Source organism: Poecilia latipinna, unplaced genomic scaffold (assembly GCF_001443285.1).
Source record: "Poecilia latipinna isolate Pla-1442-1.1 unplaced genomic scaffold, P_latipinna-1.0 Scaffold1881, whole genome shotgun sequence".
Lineage (NCBI taxonomy): Eukaryota > Metazoa > Chordata > Actinopteri > Cyprinodontiformes > Poeciliidae > Poecilia > Poecilia latipinna.
The window spans coordinates 86,846-102,553 of record NW_015114497.1 but is presented as its reverse complement, the minus strand read 5'-3'; the positions used below and the strand labels follow the sequence as shown (position 1 = coordinate 102,553).

The following is a 15,708-nucleotide window of genomic DNA, read 5'->3' as shown; positions in this document are numbered from 1 at the left end:
TTTTTTTTTTTTTTTTTTTTTTTTTTTTTTTTTTTCCCAATTTAAAACAGACAATAATGAATTAACTAATAAGCTCTTAAAAACTGTTTAAAAATATGTTGGCCTTTATTAGAAAAGTGAACACAAGTCACTATTGGGTTAATGAGAGTGATCCAAAACATTTAACTAAAGTCATGTAGAAAATGTTGAGGCAGAAAATTAAACTTCTTCAATGGCCACCACTAATCCCAGAACAAAAATATTATCTTTAACTATAGTTTTCCAACTCGTACTGTTTACACAAACTGATCAATACTCCCTACAAGAAAAGACAAAAGCATAAACATTGGAATTTCATATCCAAGCAAAGGTAATGAGATTACTGCATTATTCAATACTCGGACAAGGTTGATGGATTTTTTTTTTTTTGTCTGTAGGTCAATTTGAATATGCATTTAATACAGCCACATTTTCCTTTAAACATCTTTAAATGCAGATGTCCTCAGAGGAGCTCTGAAACACTCGAGGCGGGCTGTGACATACAGGCATGAAGACAGCGTGTTTGTTCAGTCACATACAATACTTCTCTGCTTGATTTGGAAAACTTAAAGAGCTTGCTCTGGGCTTCGGTCTAACAGCAGGAGACACTTAGTGCTTACAAATGCCACAAAAGCCTTGAGAAAACACAATGAATCCAGAAACTAAAATGTATTTTTGCTTCTAGTAACTTCACAAAAAAATAAATAAATAAAAATAAATAAATATATGTCATTTAAGTCACATTTTAGTTAGGACAAAATACTTTTTTTTGTTGATAGATTCTGATTCTATTTCCCAATTACACCTTTCTTGTTGCACCAGTTTTCTCACATCACTGCATATAAAACCTTTGACAAAAGGAACCGCAGAATGACGTGTTTATCAAGTTAATGTTTTGGATTAGAATTGTATCTTGCGTCAGAAAAAAACATTTCCAATTGCAGTATTATTGCTCAATACGTCAATGACTACAGCTGGCTGTGATTAACTCAAATTTCCCTTGAGCTGCATTTATCATCAACAACAACATTCCCACCACTTTCCATGAGCTTAAGCGTTTTATTCCAGGCAAGCCAAATCAGAGCTGGGCATCATGAACGGTGGGTGATATGCAAGGCTGAGACAAAATTACCGTATTTGCATGCAGTGCCTTTCATAAGTAATCATACCTCTTCACTTTTTTTCCCAAACACTTTTTTGGAATGTCGGGGGAAAAAAAAAAAAAAAAAAAAACTTAATAGATTTGTCAAGTACATTGAAAACCAGTGATCGATTTTGACCTCTCCACTGCATGAGCTTGGTGTTGGTTTAATAAATAAAATATCTGTAAAATGCATGCAAGGTTCTGGTTTAAAACCGACAAAATGTGAACAAGTTGAATGAATACTTCCACAGGGAACTGTACGTCAAAACTTTACATTTTGTTACAATAGTCACTGAATTATTTAAAATTTGCTACATTTATAAACACACTTATGTTTGGGACAACTCCATCACTCCAGTTAGAGAGATTTCCTTCTAGCTGCATTCAACCAGTAACGATCGTCCACTAATGTGCAATCTAAGGCAGGGATTCAATTTGTTGCACTTAAAATGACAGATCACTCTAGATACAGGACAGCCGACGTCCTAATTAAACGCCCGCAGCTGAACGTCTGTCGGTTACATAGTGAGTGAATTTCTTCCCTCATTAGAAACTGAGGCCCTTCAGATAAAGGTGACCGTGTTTGCTGCCTAATTTCTGTTTAGGTGTCTGACTGGGTTACCTCTCGGCGGGGCTGTCGGGCTCTATAAAGCGGATGACCGGGGGTGCAGACAGTGTTTCTGTGGCAAACACGCCGCCCTGCAGCTGGATCCCAAACCCAGTTAGTGGGTCCCCCCTCAGGAGGACTTCACTCGTTTCCACGTGGAAAATCTGCCCCCCAGGCCCAACAGAGCTGGAGGACAGGGACACTGAGGAAGAGAGAGGACACGTCACGCAGAGATACCACTGGAAATGCGGCAGAGAGATGGAGCAAAGGAAGGGAACCTTTGGAGATGGTTTGAGAGGGTGAGGAGAAGAGACAGCCACCCACTGGCTCAGTGGCAGGGGAATAGGAAGTGAATGAGTCACAGTCACGCTTACGTCAACAATCAGTTGAGTCTATTCGCGTCGAGGCTCAGGTTACTCAGATAAATCCATTTTCACACCTCAGTGTAAGCAGTTCTAGGCTCTGAGCTGCAAAATATACTAATAAGACCCGACAGCTGACTAGAATTTCACTCCATGCATGATCTATTAAATGAAACTACATCACTTTTAGCAGATGGTCTACTAAACTGACAGGGGAGTGTGTGCTGTAAATGCAGGCATGGATGTAAACATGTTAGTCGATCTTTATGAGTTGAGAATGTTTCATACACAGGACACAAAATGCTTAAAAAAGGATGAGACAATCAATTTAAAGAGCGAGAAAGAAACGCTATCATTGACCCAAACAGATCACAAAGAGCCTTTTTATTATTATTATTTGCCAGAAGATCTCCAAGACTTTTGGAAAAACATTCTGCTCCACAAAAGTGGAACCTTTTGAAGGGATTGAACACAGACACAAAGCCAACACAAAATTTCAGAAACAGAAGTTTATGCAGACAAACATTATGGTTGTGCTGTGGCAGTCAGAGACTGCTTTGCAACTTCAGGGCCAGAACAGCTTTCCATAATTGATGGAATCAAGAATTCTGAACTTGACCAGAAAATCCTAAGGGAGAATATTTGGCCACCAGTTTTTGATCTTAACTTCAGCTGCATTTTATTTTGTTTTGCAGGATGATGATCCAAAATTGAAGTTTACCTATGGATGGCTTAAGAATAAAAAATGTGTGGGAAAAATAAAGTTTTGAAGGAACCTAGTTTATTTTCAGTGTGTATGAAACAACATTTCTCTGAAAAAGACTGGGTCGAAATCTCTTCACAGTGATAGAAAAACACTTATCGGCCATTACTGCTGCTGATGGGGGATGTTTTTTTCAAATCAATACATTTCATCAGGTTGAAAAGCACAAAAACGCAAGTTTTAAGTTTGCTTTAAAACAATTAGGAGTCTCAGTCTCTTTTTGTAGCACAAAAGGAGATAATTTATCTTACTTGAGCTCTTGTGGTCCTTCTTCCTGTTCCTTCTCCTCCCAGTGGCGCTGTGGGGGCTGGTGGGGGCAACGGGGGCAATGGGGCAGGGCAGAGTGTTGCTACCTTGGCTGCTGAAGCCGGAGGTGGCTGTGGATGAAGGGGAGAAGCCGGCGCTCACAGCTGCCGAGACAAAACAGAGCAACACGAGGACTGATATAGCAATAAAAAGAAAATGATACAGAAAAAAAAAAAAAAAATCACCACGGCAGTAGAATGGAACGAAAAAGTAAAAAGGTTGCGACTATTATTTGGGTGGTCATGGAGAGATGTTTTAATAATTGGGCTGTTAAAGAGCCAAGAAAGCGGCCCTGCCAGCAGCAGAGCTGTCACAAGTGATAACTTACATTTGCAGTGGTCCTGCTGGTTGTGTGGGTGGCTCGGGCTGCTCCATGTCTTGCTGTGGCTGGCGTGTGGGGGATGGCAGTAGTTGCTGCTTTGGTCCCAGTGATGATGGTTGCTTTTCTGTACTTTAACTGCAGCAACAAGAACAAAAAGAAGCGCATGCATCATTAAAATAAGATGACTAATTTTAAAAACAAAAATAAATCAAGTCCACTGGAAACCGCCACAATTTGCTTTTCATGTCTAAATTTAAATCTCCGCCTGGAGGATACGCCAGCAACCAATAATTGATATTAAATGCGTTTTACCCGATACTTTAGATTGAATCCTGGAGCTTAATGTACTTGCAGATCAATCAGGTTTTTTTTTTTTTTTTTGGAAAAATCACAGAAATATTTCTAAAGAAATCTTACTTCTGCTGGCCAGGCTCCACAGAGCCGATTTCAAACTGAAGATCATTTTTGATCATTTCTTTCTAACAGAGGGAGTAAGACTGCTGAACACAGTCAGAAAGTCCTGCTGACTGACTGCTTGGAGGCATGCAACTCGTCCTTGATTGAGTACAGCTGAAGGCCTGATTGGTATTAATGCAGAGTTTGTGTCTCTGCGTCTGATTGGCGGTGCTGAAAGTGCTTGGTGTCAGTCTTTATTACCCCAGTGCAGATTGAATTCACATTTCTAGAGTCTGGCTCATGTTAAATGGTTTCATCTTTCAAGTGGAAAACCTGAGCATTTTTGTCAGGCTGCATTCATGAAGCGATCAAAGGAAAAAACAGCTGACCAACTGTCTGACACTCACCCCAATAATTACAGCCTCCTTCCAGATTCAGGCAGCTGTTATCAGTCATTCAGTTACAAATTTGACATTCATCCTTGCCGCCTCGTTTGGAAACGTCTAATCTCTGACAGCTTGCTTGCATGGATGAAGTATTTTATCGAGAGATTGCTGACTGGTGCCTGGCATGCATGCAATACTCGAGGACTTTGGCTAAATCCAATCATACGTATTCAGACTACATGCAGCAGAACCTCTGGGCCTTTTCAAGAAACCAAGATCTACGTAGCTCAAATCAGCCCGAAAAGCCCTGACTCTGCCAGCTTAAATTAAGCTCACCTAGGGCACTCTTTTCAAGATATTTTGCTTTCAGTCTTAGTGGGTGGAAAGATGTGTCTTCTAATCTTTCAGTCAGCCTCATTAAATCCTCTGAGAAGATTAAGCAAATTGCATTTTATAATCATGCCTCCTCCCAGAGAAGAGGAGCTGTGAAAATTGTTTCATCCCAAAAGCACACTTGCTAAACGATGAGTTGTTACTGAAAGCGAATATCAGAGAACATGCCCAGATTGCTACCATACTGGTGGTCAACAGAATCATTTATCTGATGTAATATTTACAGTGTAACATCCACCTAACCAAGTTCAAACTGACATTATCAATTCACATGCTCCAAGTGATGTTAAGAAATCTTTCAATCTGCGTGCAGTAATGAATGGGATTCAAAATGTGTAAATGATTAAAAAAAAACATGTTATCAGAGAAAAATGTTACCTGTCATTTGACACAGAGGCCCAAAGCATCACACACCCTCCACCATGCCTAAAAGTGAGAATGAAGTACTTTTCCTTATCTGTGAGAATAGAACTACAGTGGGGAAATTCATGTTTATGCTTGTGACAGTAGGAGAGAAAAGGGTTTTCTAATGGGATATCTTCCAAACACATGGTTTGCATATAAATAATGTGTAATAGTTTTTATTGAGACTTGGTGATCCCAAAATACCCATTTTTACAGCAGTTCTGGAAAACTGAAATGTGAAGGAAAAGGAATCTTATTAGATGTAAGATGAAGTAAAATATATATATATATATATATATATATATATATATATATATATATATATATTCTCCTAAAAATCTGACACAGTTTTTTTTTAAACAAATTTGATCATATTCAAAACAGCAAATTATTAAATTTCACTTTTAATTTTTATGCTGAAACATTGAAAGAAGTAAAATCTGGGGAAGGTGTTCACAACGGTTTTATTTCCTTCTTTTAGCTTTCTCCCCTAGTGTGATCCATCACATCGCAGGGCTACAAGTTCTTGTGGCTGCTGATTCAAATATAAAACTGCAGGAACATGATCTCTGACAGAGAAAGCTCATCTGTGTGTTGTTTAATAATACCCATGCAAGTGTGCAAGCAAAGAAAAGTGCCATGAGCATACCAAAGAAAAAACATGCAGTCAAGATGATTCAGAAAGTCTGAAAAAAAGACAGCTAAACCCTTTACTGCTGCATGTTATGCTGCAAAGAACAGAGTGGTCACTATATGCATGGTGAGACAAGGGTTTGGGGGAAAACTTGCACATGACAACATGACAAAACCAAAGAAAATCATAAATCACTTAAAAATAGGACAGATTTTACAAAACCACCTTTTGTCTTTCTTAAATCTTTACACTTTAGAGCCAGAAGACGTAAAACTCTTGAAAGTATGAAACGTGTTTGGTTATTTCATTGCTTTCCAAAGAGAATAGGTAATTTTAAAATATGCTTTTCTACAAGAATGAAAACAAAATGTTCCTAAAAAAACCTGGCCACAGTAAAAAGGAAAAGTTGTGAAAATAGCTGGAATACAGCCATGGATTTGCTTAAGTGAGTTTCACCTCGGGGTAGCCATACTCTTTTCAGAATGTTTTGACATTTTACACTCCAGATAAATTATTTATTAATACCACCAGTAAAAAATAGAGATAAATAACCGGAAGCTGCAGGCTCTTGCTTACATCTCATCTTTTTTCTTTTTCTTAATTTTTTCTTTAAAAAAAAAAAAAAAAACTAACAACGAATTTGGGTTTCTGTGACCCGCAGAACATACCTGTGTCTTGTGGCCTGATGGGAAGTCTGCTCTGACTGGCTGGAAGAATCTCAAGTTTGAGATTCTCCGAGGTGCTGGCCAGCAGCTGCGTTGCCTCCATCAGGGAGCAGTGCTCAGTGTTTGTCCCGTCTATGGACAGCAGGATGTCTCCCACATGAAGCGCGCCACATCTGAGAGTGAGACAAAGACCGAGGCTCCGTTTTGGATGTCTGCTTTGTCAAGAGACACTTTGCATAGACGGAACATGCAGAAGACTTGCTTCACCTTTCCGCCACACTTGCTGGCTTTATCTTGTCGATAACGATGACTTGCTTGTTTCTGTACGTTGTGGTTGTGAGGCTGATCCCCAGGCTGGCAGAAGGACCTTTCACTATTTCCACCAGCAGAGGGCCCGAGGCCTGCTGCACTGCCTCTGGAACAGACAACACAAGCATGCAGAACATTACACAGATCTACTCAATCTAAATCGGCACAAAAAAACAAAAGCAAACAAACAAAAAAGTTGATTTAGATTCAGCGAAAAAAGGAAAATGGTTTACAATATGAACTGTGATAGAAACAATGCTTGTGTTTTCATCACAGTTCAGAGCTTGTGTGGATTACAGTTACGGGTTATTAAGGCCCCTAACAATCCCTGCCTGAACATAAGTTATCTGAATAATATTCAGTGACTTCTAGGAAACTAGGGGTCAAAATGTATTCAATTTTAGCAGCTTTGTCAGTAAATGAAAAAACATTATATCACAGAATAAAACATTAGGATGAATTTAAGATGTGTTATTGTATTTATTTTATTTTATTTTTTTACAAAGACTGTAATAAAGTGAACCAGAGAATGTGGGATCCCACATTTAACCTTCACGAAGAAGCATTCTCCAGCTTGTTGGAAAGCAGGTTGTGAAAGTTTGTCGAACCTCAGATTCAGGTGGAGCTGTTTGACTTTCACCCAAGCTATAAAACATTGGACCACTTCTTTTCCCTGGAGCTGCTGAGGGGTCATATATATGAGAAAATATACTTTTCAACAAAATTTCTCTTATGCTGTTTTGACACAGTTTTTTTTTCTATTCCACTACTTACAAATCAAAGTCATGTCATATTTTCTTTATAATAAGTAGTAATCTTTTGCAAGTAAATCACTGTTGTAGGAATGATGATTGCTGGGAATGATTTCACGCTTTAATTAATCTGCCAGCAGAAGGTCTGAATCCTAAATTTTGTGCAAAGGGAGAATATATGTGCCAACTATCCTTAGTGACCTGTCCTAGTTTGCACAGACCAGAGCAAAGAGCGTGATCTTGAGAATTAGTCACCATGACCAAATGGAGGTTATAATTAGGCCTTTAGTCATGTTGTGAGCTCTAGTATTTGGTGGCATATTCTGCTTCTTAACAGAACCGATTGAAGTGGGGTCACTCTTCGCTGTTATACTGATTTAAACATGTTTTTACTCACTTTCACAGTATTAATTTTATCAGAACACACAGAAATAAAGAAACAAGTTTAAGGTGTTACAAAGGCACACTACAGGTAAAATTATGTAGTACGTTAAAGCGCACGCCATAAACTCTCCATATAATTTCTGTCTTTCAAATGCATTGAATAATGAACCGCCTGGGTATTTTAACTAAGTATTAGTTGTTGTTGTTCTGTACCACAGAACATAACTGTATATATAAACAGTGGGTTAACCTGAAGAGCAGAGAGCATGAGAGAAATTACAAATCTCTGAAAGATCAAAAACAAATGATTTTAAGATCCTTCTCTCCATGTGCCAAACCAAAATATACTGAACAAATAAAGTAATTGTTAAAAAGAAGAATTGACAATTTGCCTAAATCAGTCAAAAACACAATAGAAAGCAGTGTGCTACAAGTCAGGGTAGCTCCAATCTGAGCTGCTGGGGCTGACCTTCTAAAACAACAGTAGAGACTGGATGCTGTCTGAGTATTTATGTGGATAAAGTCGCTGTGGAAACCTGACAGAAAAGGGCTACAGACTCAGCATTGGACATGTCGGAGGAAATCAAAGTTCCTGTGACAGATCAGAAACTAAACATTGCATAACATCAACCTCTGCAGACCATGTCCAAGACAAACCCTTCAAATATGAGGATATAACTGAAACAGAGAGATCGAGAAAAAAAATGTCTCCTGACTATTCTGAGGTTACGCTATGGTCAAATAAAAACAACTTTAATTTGTTCGGCTCATATGTGGTACAGCATTTTTGGAGTTCCAAGAAAATGGCTGAGGTAGTGTAACGATAAAGGGCTAAATGAGAGCAAGAAAATGCTGGAACAATGATGATTAGAGGCAGCCTAGTGAATGTCTGTATGAAAAATGTCAAGCTGAATCCCAGTCATCAGAAGCTTTGCAAAGGAAAAACATTGCAGCATAATGTCACACCAAATGCTTTGCAAAAATCATACTGGAGTTTCAGCATAAAAAAAATGCCTTTTTCTATTTCAAAACTCAATAATTTTCCAGACTCCAGTTACAATTTAAAAAAAAAGTTTTAGGCAATAGTATTCAAAATATTTATAGAATTTTGTACCTTCCACAAATCATAAAATGACACATTTGTCGGCTTTCAATTAAAAGTACAGTTAACAATAAAATAATAATTCAAGTAAAATAACAAACACGAATAAAATAAAAGATAAATTCTGACATATTAGTGACTTAATATACAAGAAACATAAAAAAGAAATAAAATAGCATAAGATAACCAATTGTCATGTACATTTTATCCTTTTGCAAATACAAAATGAATCTAAATCTCGATGTTTTGTGAGCCAGAAGATTTTCCTCTGATGGGTAAAGGAAATAAAATAGTCAAATAAAACCTGCGGTATAAAGAAGAAAATTAGGAATAAAATCCATTTTGGAAAACCATTAAAAGCTAAAATGATATATTTGCTTTTCTGGAGTATCTAGGTCAAACACGGTCTTTACCCTCACATTTCAGTCAGATTCTTTTTGGGAAGTGTACCAACATCTGCATTCACAGATTTATACACAGCTTTCAGTGTTTCTCAAATTGCCTTTTGATTAATTTGTCATCATCAAGAATTGATGATTATTTCAAAAGTCCAACTGTGTTGTTAGTACAGTTATGATCAATGCGCACTCAGGTTCATGTTGCTCCCCTGGTGCCGTCTCCAGCACCAACAATCATCCACGCGCCCAAACGGCTCCATGCCCTCAGAGAAACGCTGCCCTACCATGCCTCCACATGCTCTCCGCATGTGTGTGTGTTTGCGTGTGTGCGTGTGAGTGTGTGTGATTACTCACCCATGACAGAAACGTCATACTCGATCAGGAACAGAGCTTCCTGGCCGCTCTGCATCAGCATGGTCAACGCATCAGCGTGCCTCTCTCTGTTCAAAGGCATCCCGTCTATGCTTAAAACCCGGTCTCCGGCCTTTAGCGTGCCCTCTCTGGAAAAAAACAAACAAAAAAAACCCCTCAAACATGAACAAGGAAAATAAAACCTACCAAACCAGGCCATGATGCTCACAGCAGCGTTTAAGCAGCAGTCACAGTGAATGATTAAGCAGTGAGGATCTCCTCCCAGGTGGGTGATAAATGGCCATAAAGGCTTTGATGCAGCATTATGTTTGCTCCACCGTTTTGGTGCTCTCAGGTTTTCATAGAGAAAAGTGCAAGGCTGCATTAGCCTCGGGATGAGCGCTGCCCTTTCTGTGTTAAACATGCTCTTCATGTGTTGCAGCAACAATTTTGTGCAGTCTTTGAGAAAGAAAAATTGGGCTTTTGCAACATAAATGCACAGCAGATTTTTAAAACTCATTGCCGCATTAATAATTGACGTTTGATTTACTTCATAAAAACAAGAAAATTAGTCAAATGGTCATTAGCTTGTATGCCTCTGTACACATGAATGCTTACATTCTTTAATTTTAATGGACTCGTCCATGCAAAACCTCCCAGATGATCTCACAAGCCAGAAACCAGGCGAAACACAACCAACCCTTATAAATAAGCACATCATCAGGCACATCCTGACCTGTCTGCTGGACCCCCGGGCCGGACACCGGTAACCACCAAAGGACGAGACCTTCGCCAGTCTTCATGGAAACCTCCTTCAAAATGGATTCCAAGAAAATATTATAAAATGAAAGAAAAAAATTGGACTTTGTAACGTTCCTAAAATAAGAAAACGCAAACAACCGCATCCAACTTGCTTACCTCTCATGACAAAGCCAAAACTGTTTCCCTCCTTGTGTAAAAACACCTCTATGGTTTTAGTTATGACTCCCGACGGACTCTGGACTGCAGTGAAAGAGAAAATCAAGAAAGAATTACATAGAAGCAGAAAATGTCCACGTCTACAAACAGAGTGGTGCGAATGGGTCTTGTTCAAGAGTTGTGAATTCTGTTATGCTTAGAAAATCATCTTATTTTGTTTGTACAATGTACAATGTTCATGGTTTCTTAAAGGTTTTACTTGAGAAGAAGGAATTAAAAGCTGTCAAATCTGTGTGTTGGGTGTAATATTGACAACATAGCGATGCTTCGGGAGAAAATAATTTACTTTTTGGTGTGACTTCCCCACACACGGGCAAAAATTTCCAAGTTGAAATTAGGTTTTCCAAAAGAAATATATATATATTTGCTAATTATGATCATATATATTTTTTACCTGCATTTTAATGGGGAAATAGTTGGATTTTTGTAGAATTGGGAAGTTATTGCAGACTTAAAACATTGAGATGAATCTCTTTCTTTTAAAAGAAAGGCATAGTTTCCCAGGTTGTTTAGTTTTGAAAATGTTTATCTCATCTTTGCTCAGCGACAAAGATGGGATTTGGGTCACTCCTTCTTTTGAAAGTGCTTGTCATATTTTGCTACGTTTAATGAATACAGTAAATAGGTTAATGTTTGTTTGTGCTCCTGCTTTCCATTTCAACAGATTTTACTTGTAAGTTCATAAAATCTTGTGAGAAGGATTTCATACTCCAGTTTTGCTTTTGACAATAATATATATATAAATTAAAAACTTTTTCCATTACGCTGTCATCTAGATTTATTTATTCATTCCGTTCTCACCATATGCAGGCAGCTCATACTCCACTTCCAGGACGACTCGCTCCCCGATGTTCTTCAGTAGGCTAATGATTTCATCGTGCCGGAGCTTTGACAGGTTGATGCCATTCACTGACTTGATGTAGTCGCCCACATTCAGCTGGTCGCTCCTGTTAAGAGCCACAACAGACTATTAAGGCCATCTAGCTTTCCTCTACTCACTGGTGAAAGCAGAAAGCTGCACATCAAATTTACACAAACTAAAAAATGTCCACATCTGCACATTTGGACTACATTTAATTAAATGCCAGCAAATGCTTACCATCGTTCCACCAAACCATCCCTCTGATTTAAAGACAATACAAGACACGCCCAGCTTTTACTCCACAATGCAGGACTTAAAGTTAGCCCTCCAAAGCTGCTATTAACATACGCAGCAATTAACATAGTTTTATTGCTATTAGCATCATGCTTTGGATCTTGTTATGTTAGAATTGTGCAGGTGCATCGCGCAAAATAAGTGTCAGAATAAGGAAGGGCACTGGTTTCAAATTATTTAGGTTCACCTCAATAGAACAGTTGTATGGTTAAAACAACTGTTTTTGGCATCTACTGATGCCAAAAATCAATAGATGCTTTTAAAATGAATATACTATTCGTGCCCATGGTGAGTCTCTGTTAGCATATGACCAGAGCTGTAGCTGGAACACCGTTATGTGATTTTTAACATCTCTGCAGGCAAACAGAGAAGGACACCTGTGTAGAAAGCAACACAGATTTGGGAGTAAGATGACTGACAGTCTCTCCCTCTTTGACACTGACAGAGATGACTATATGATGTCTCACGTCTGACATTCTGAGTCAACGCGCCGCTCACTGGAGAGCTAATTAATCAAATAGATGTCCTGCCCTTCTTGCCCTTCTCACCCTTTGGGCTCCTGTCAATCAGCCGTGACAGCAGACAGAGAAGCCTCCAAAGCTTAGCAGGGTTGAACGTCACGATGGTCCAATGCCGTCACACACGTAGCCGTTCTGACCCAGCGTGCCGCACCCATTAAATTAGTGGGTACTTTCACATAGGCGTGAACTCAGCTGTGTGAAGACAAGCTGCTTGGTAGAATTAGCATAGTGTCCCTTAGACGTGACAAGAAATGACATAATTTGGCCAGGACATTTTCAAAGGATTGTGTCATTCTTGCTGAACTGAGGGTGTTTTGTTTTTTTTTTCTTCACATCAGTGTCATGCAGGATGACACACCATCCCTCACCCCACCCACAAACAAGGTAGAAGTAACAGGCTTTGAATAAAACATTTATCGTTTCCATGCTACTGAAGTGTATATACAGAAGGCTAGAAGATTCTTGGATTAGGGTTTCTAATATAGATTTTAACCTGCATTGTGGACTTATTAAAATTGAAAACAGTAAATAAGTAAATTTTATTTGTACAGCTAAAAATTGCAACATATAAAGTGCAAGATAAAATAGAAAAAGAAACTAAAAGGTAGCTTTAATGTGAATGTCTTCAGCACTTTCTAAATGAGCAACAATAATCAAATGAGTTTTCTATTGCTTTAAATGAAATGCTGTCAATGGGAAAAGTGTGTTTAGTAGGTGCCTCTGAGCAGGTCTGCGCTCTGCATGGCATTTCATCTGTTTCTCTCTCCTGGTCTAAATACTTTTTGGTAGTAACATGTTTTCTTTGTCATGTTTGAGGTTTAAGGATTCTGAAAGGTGTGCATGTTTGCTCTGATGTATGTTTAGGTTCTGTTAGGTTTGGTCCAGAATAGTTTGTTGGAGATGTTTGACTCCAAAGAGTCATGTGTGATTTTTGCTCTACGAAGAGCTAGACTAGACACGACTTGTTGTAATCGATATAAATTTCAGGCATCAGGTCAAAACAAGAAAATTTGAGAACATACAAGACTTCAGTTCATTGAAGAACATGCTTGTATTGTTGGCCTTGATGACTCTTGGAAAACATCACATCTTAATATCTTTCTGTTTTCTGTTCACAGAAAACTATCTGGTTTATACTGGGGGAAAATATCTCATTACCATCTGAACAAAAAGGTTTTATTTAAAAACTTCCCTCTGGCTAACATCTGTTGTTTTAGCATTGAAATAACTTAGTTATACTTTATTAATGATTTAACCACCATACCACCATAGCATATCAGATTTGTCTTAGGTGAAGAAATGTCTCGTGTAAGAAGAAGGCTAATAAAACATTCTGAATAGCAACACTCTAGACTCAGCTATCAGCCTTTAAAACATGTGTGCAGAGCTGGATGCCTGACCGGTTTGCTGGCGTTGCCAGGCTCAGAGCACATCACAGAGCACAGATCTCACCTGGCAGCCAGCCCACCTGGCCGTAGGTTTGACACTCTGGGCTTGCCATCTTTATCAGAGCCTCCGGAGATGGTGAGGCCAAGGCTGCTGCCTTCCCTTTTCATCAGCTCCACCGTGGTCACTCCTCGATACTCCTCTGCTGACAGATACAGACGCAGGCACAGACCCACAGAAAGAATTAGCCTCTGCTTGACAGAGCTGCCCTGTCTGTGAGGCATGGAAGGGCTTTTTTTTTTTTTTTTTTGAATTTTTCGGAAAATGTTTTCTAAGATACAACCACGGGGAACAGTTTCCAGCTACTTTGTCTTCTCTTTGTTTCTTCGCATCCCAAAGAGAATATTTGTGTGGAAATCTGAAGGAAAGTAAGAAGCTTAAGAAAATTAAAAAAAAATAAAAAGTAAATGCTAAAGTAGGTGAACGCCAAGGTGACATGTATGTCCATAGTTCTTTAAGAAAAACACTTATTTGTAAAACTAATAAGTGTCATGCTGATTTTGTTTGAATAATAAAGTCAACAAGGTGCTACTCCCCAAGTACTCAGGATTGATTTACCACACTGGGTGTGAGCAAAGCTGTAAAGCCAAAGGTTTTCATAGTTTGTTGATTTGGAGCAATAGGGATGTTTTAACGCCACACCAAGAAGGGAAGAGAAGGTTATTGCTTCTGTAAGGTTATTGCTTACAATGCACTCTAGATAAATGTGGTACCCATTTATCTAGAAAGTATGGTATGAAACAATGCAATTACTAGAGTCCACAAATGGAACAGGGGATCTTCTAAAACTGGCAGGACACCAATAGGTTTGAAGTTGCACTATGTGAGCTGCTAAAAATTCAGAATATTTTTTTTATTATCTGATTCTGTTACAAACATCATCACCATCTTATTTCAGTTCCAGACGTGTGTGAAGCATGTCACACTTCTCATTTTTTTTTTTCTTGTGGAAAATATTTGAAACCAGGTATCATTTTCACCCCACTCCACAATTATGCTCTACTTTGCTTTGTTATATTACATAAAATCTCAGTAAAATACATAGTCAGTTATGGATTTAAAGTTATAAAATGGTAAAAATTTGAAACAGTATGAGTTTTTTTTTTTTTTTTGCAATCCACTATACAAATAAAACTCCACACAAGATGTTAAATGTTAAGTTCATGTCAATATGAGTAGAGAATACTGAACAAGTACGACTTGTTTGGAGAAGTTGCAACAAAAACCCTTACTTTTTTACAAAAAAATAAAAAATAAAAAATAGCATAGTTTAATATGTAGTACTATTTGAACAAACCAAATGACTTCATTGACAATGTTGTTTTTGTAGGTGAGACTGAGACAAATATGCCTGAAGATAATGCTCTTTGTCACTTTGAGTTAAAAACAAAAAACCCAACTATCAGGTTGTGATGGAAAGATCAGGATTTGGTTTAGCTTTCAAGGAAAAGAACAAAATTTCTTAAAGAGTAAGGATCCAAGGTATTGCAAAGTGAAAAAGTCAGACACATTTAGAAAAATCGTCCATTACGGAACATATGTTACATCATAAATAAGAGACTTATACTTTAAATTGTTGCATAAAACGTTTTCCTGAAAGCAGTAGAATATTGAGCTTATTGGGATTTTACTTTCTGCTTTAACATTTTGCCTTTAGTTTTTATGTATTGCCACCTGCTGAGTTTCAGCTTATGTTTTGGTTACTTAATCAGAGAACTACCAAGAGCTTGATAATTTATTTAACATTAACAATTTATCAAGTAAACAGGATTGACCTATTTTAGTCATGATTTAAAGTCAGTTTTAAAGCCCAGTTTTGTTATTACATTGATTTAAAGAAAAAAAGGAAGAAAGAAAAAGAAATACAATTGTAATTGATGTGTGTTTTCATTATGTCATGAGAGAACTCA

General features: G+C 38.0%; 1 protein-coding gene and 1 long non-coding RNA gene across 7 annotated transcripts in view; one reads left to right on the top strand and one right to left on the bottom strand.

Moving 5' to 3' along the window:
* The window catches only part of LOC106934908 (glutamate receptor-interacting protein 2-like), a 37,075-nt gene that overhangs the window by 15,247 nt on the left and 6,120 nt on the right, over positions 1-15,708 (bottom strand). For 3 of the 6 annotated variants that reach the window (XM_015015073.1, XM_015015068.1, XM_015015071.1), the window contains exons 3-12: positions 13,805-13,943; positions 11,477-11,622; positions 10,616-10,699; positions 10,434-10,509; positions 9,701-9,846; positions 6,669-6,816; positions 6,405-6,574; positions 3,529-3,657; positions 3,146-3,307; positions 1,785-1,971 (exon numbers count right to left, since the gene is read on the bottom strand). In XM_015015073.1, the coding sequence (XP_014870559.1) occupies positions 1,785-1,971; positions 3,146-3,307; positions 3,529-3,657; positions 6,405-6,574; positions 6,669-6,816; positions 9,701-9,846; positions 10,434-10,509; positions 10,616-10,699; positions 11,477-11,622; positions 13,805-13,943 (1,387 nt within the window). The remainder of the gene's footprint in view (positions 1-1,784; positions 1,972-3,145; positions 3,308-3,528; positions 3,658-6,404; positions 6,575-6,668; positions 6,817-9,700; positions 9,847-10,433; positions 10,510-10,615; positions 10,700-11,476; positions 11,623-13,804; positions 13,944-15,708) is intronic. The other 3 variants (XM_015015070.1, XM_015015072.1, XM_015015069.1) reach the window with 2 other exon arrangements.
* On the top strand, positions 1,981-2,903 carry LOC106934912 (uncharacterized). The gene is made up of 2 exons (XR_001421800.1): positions 1,981-2,068; positions 2,827-2,903. It is a non-coding gene; the product is annotated as an uncharacterized LOC106934912 (long non-coding RNA).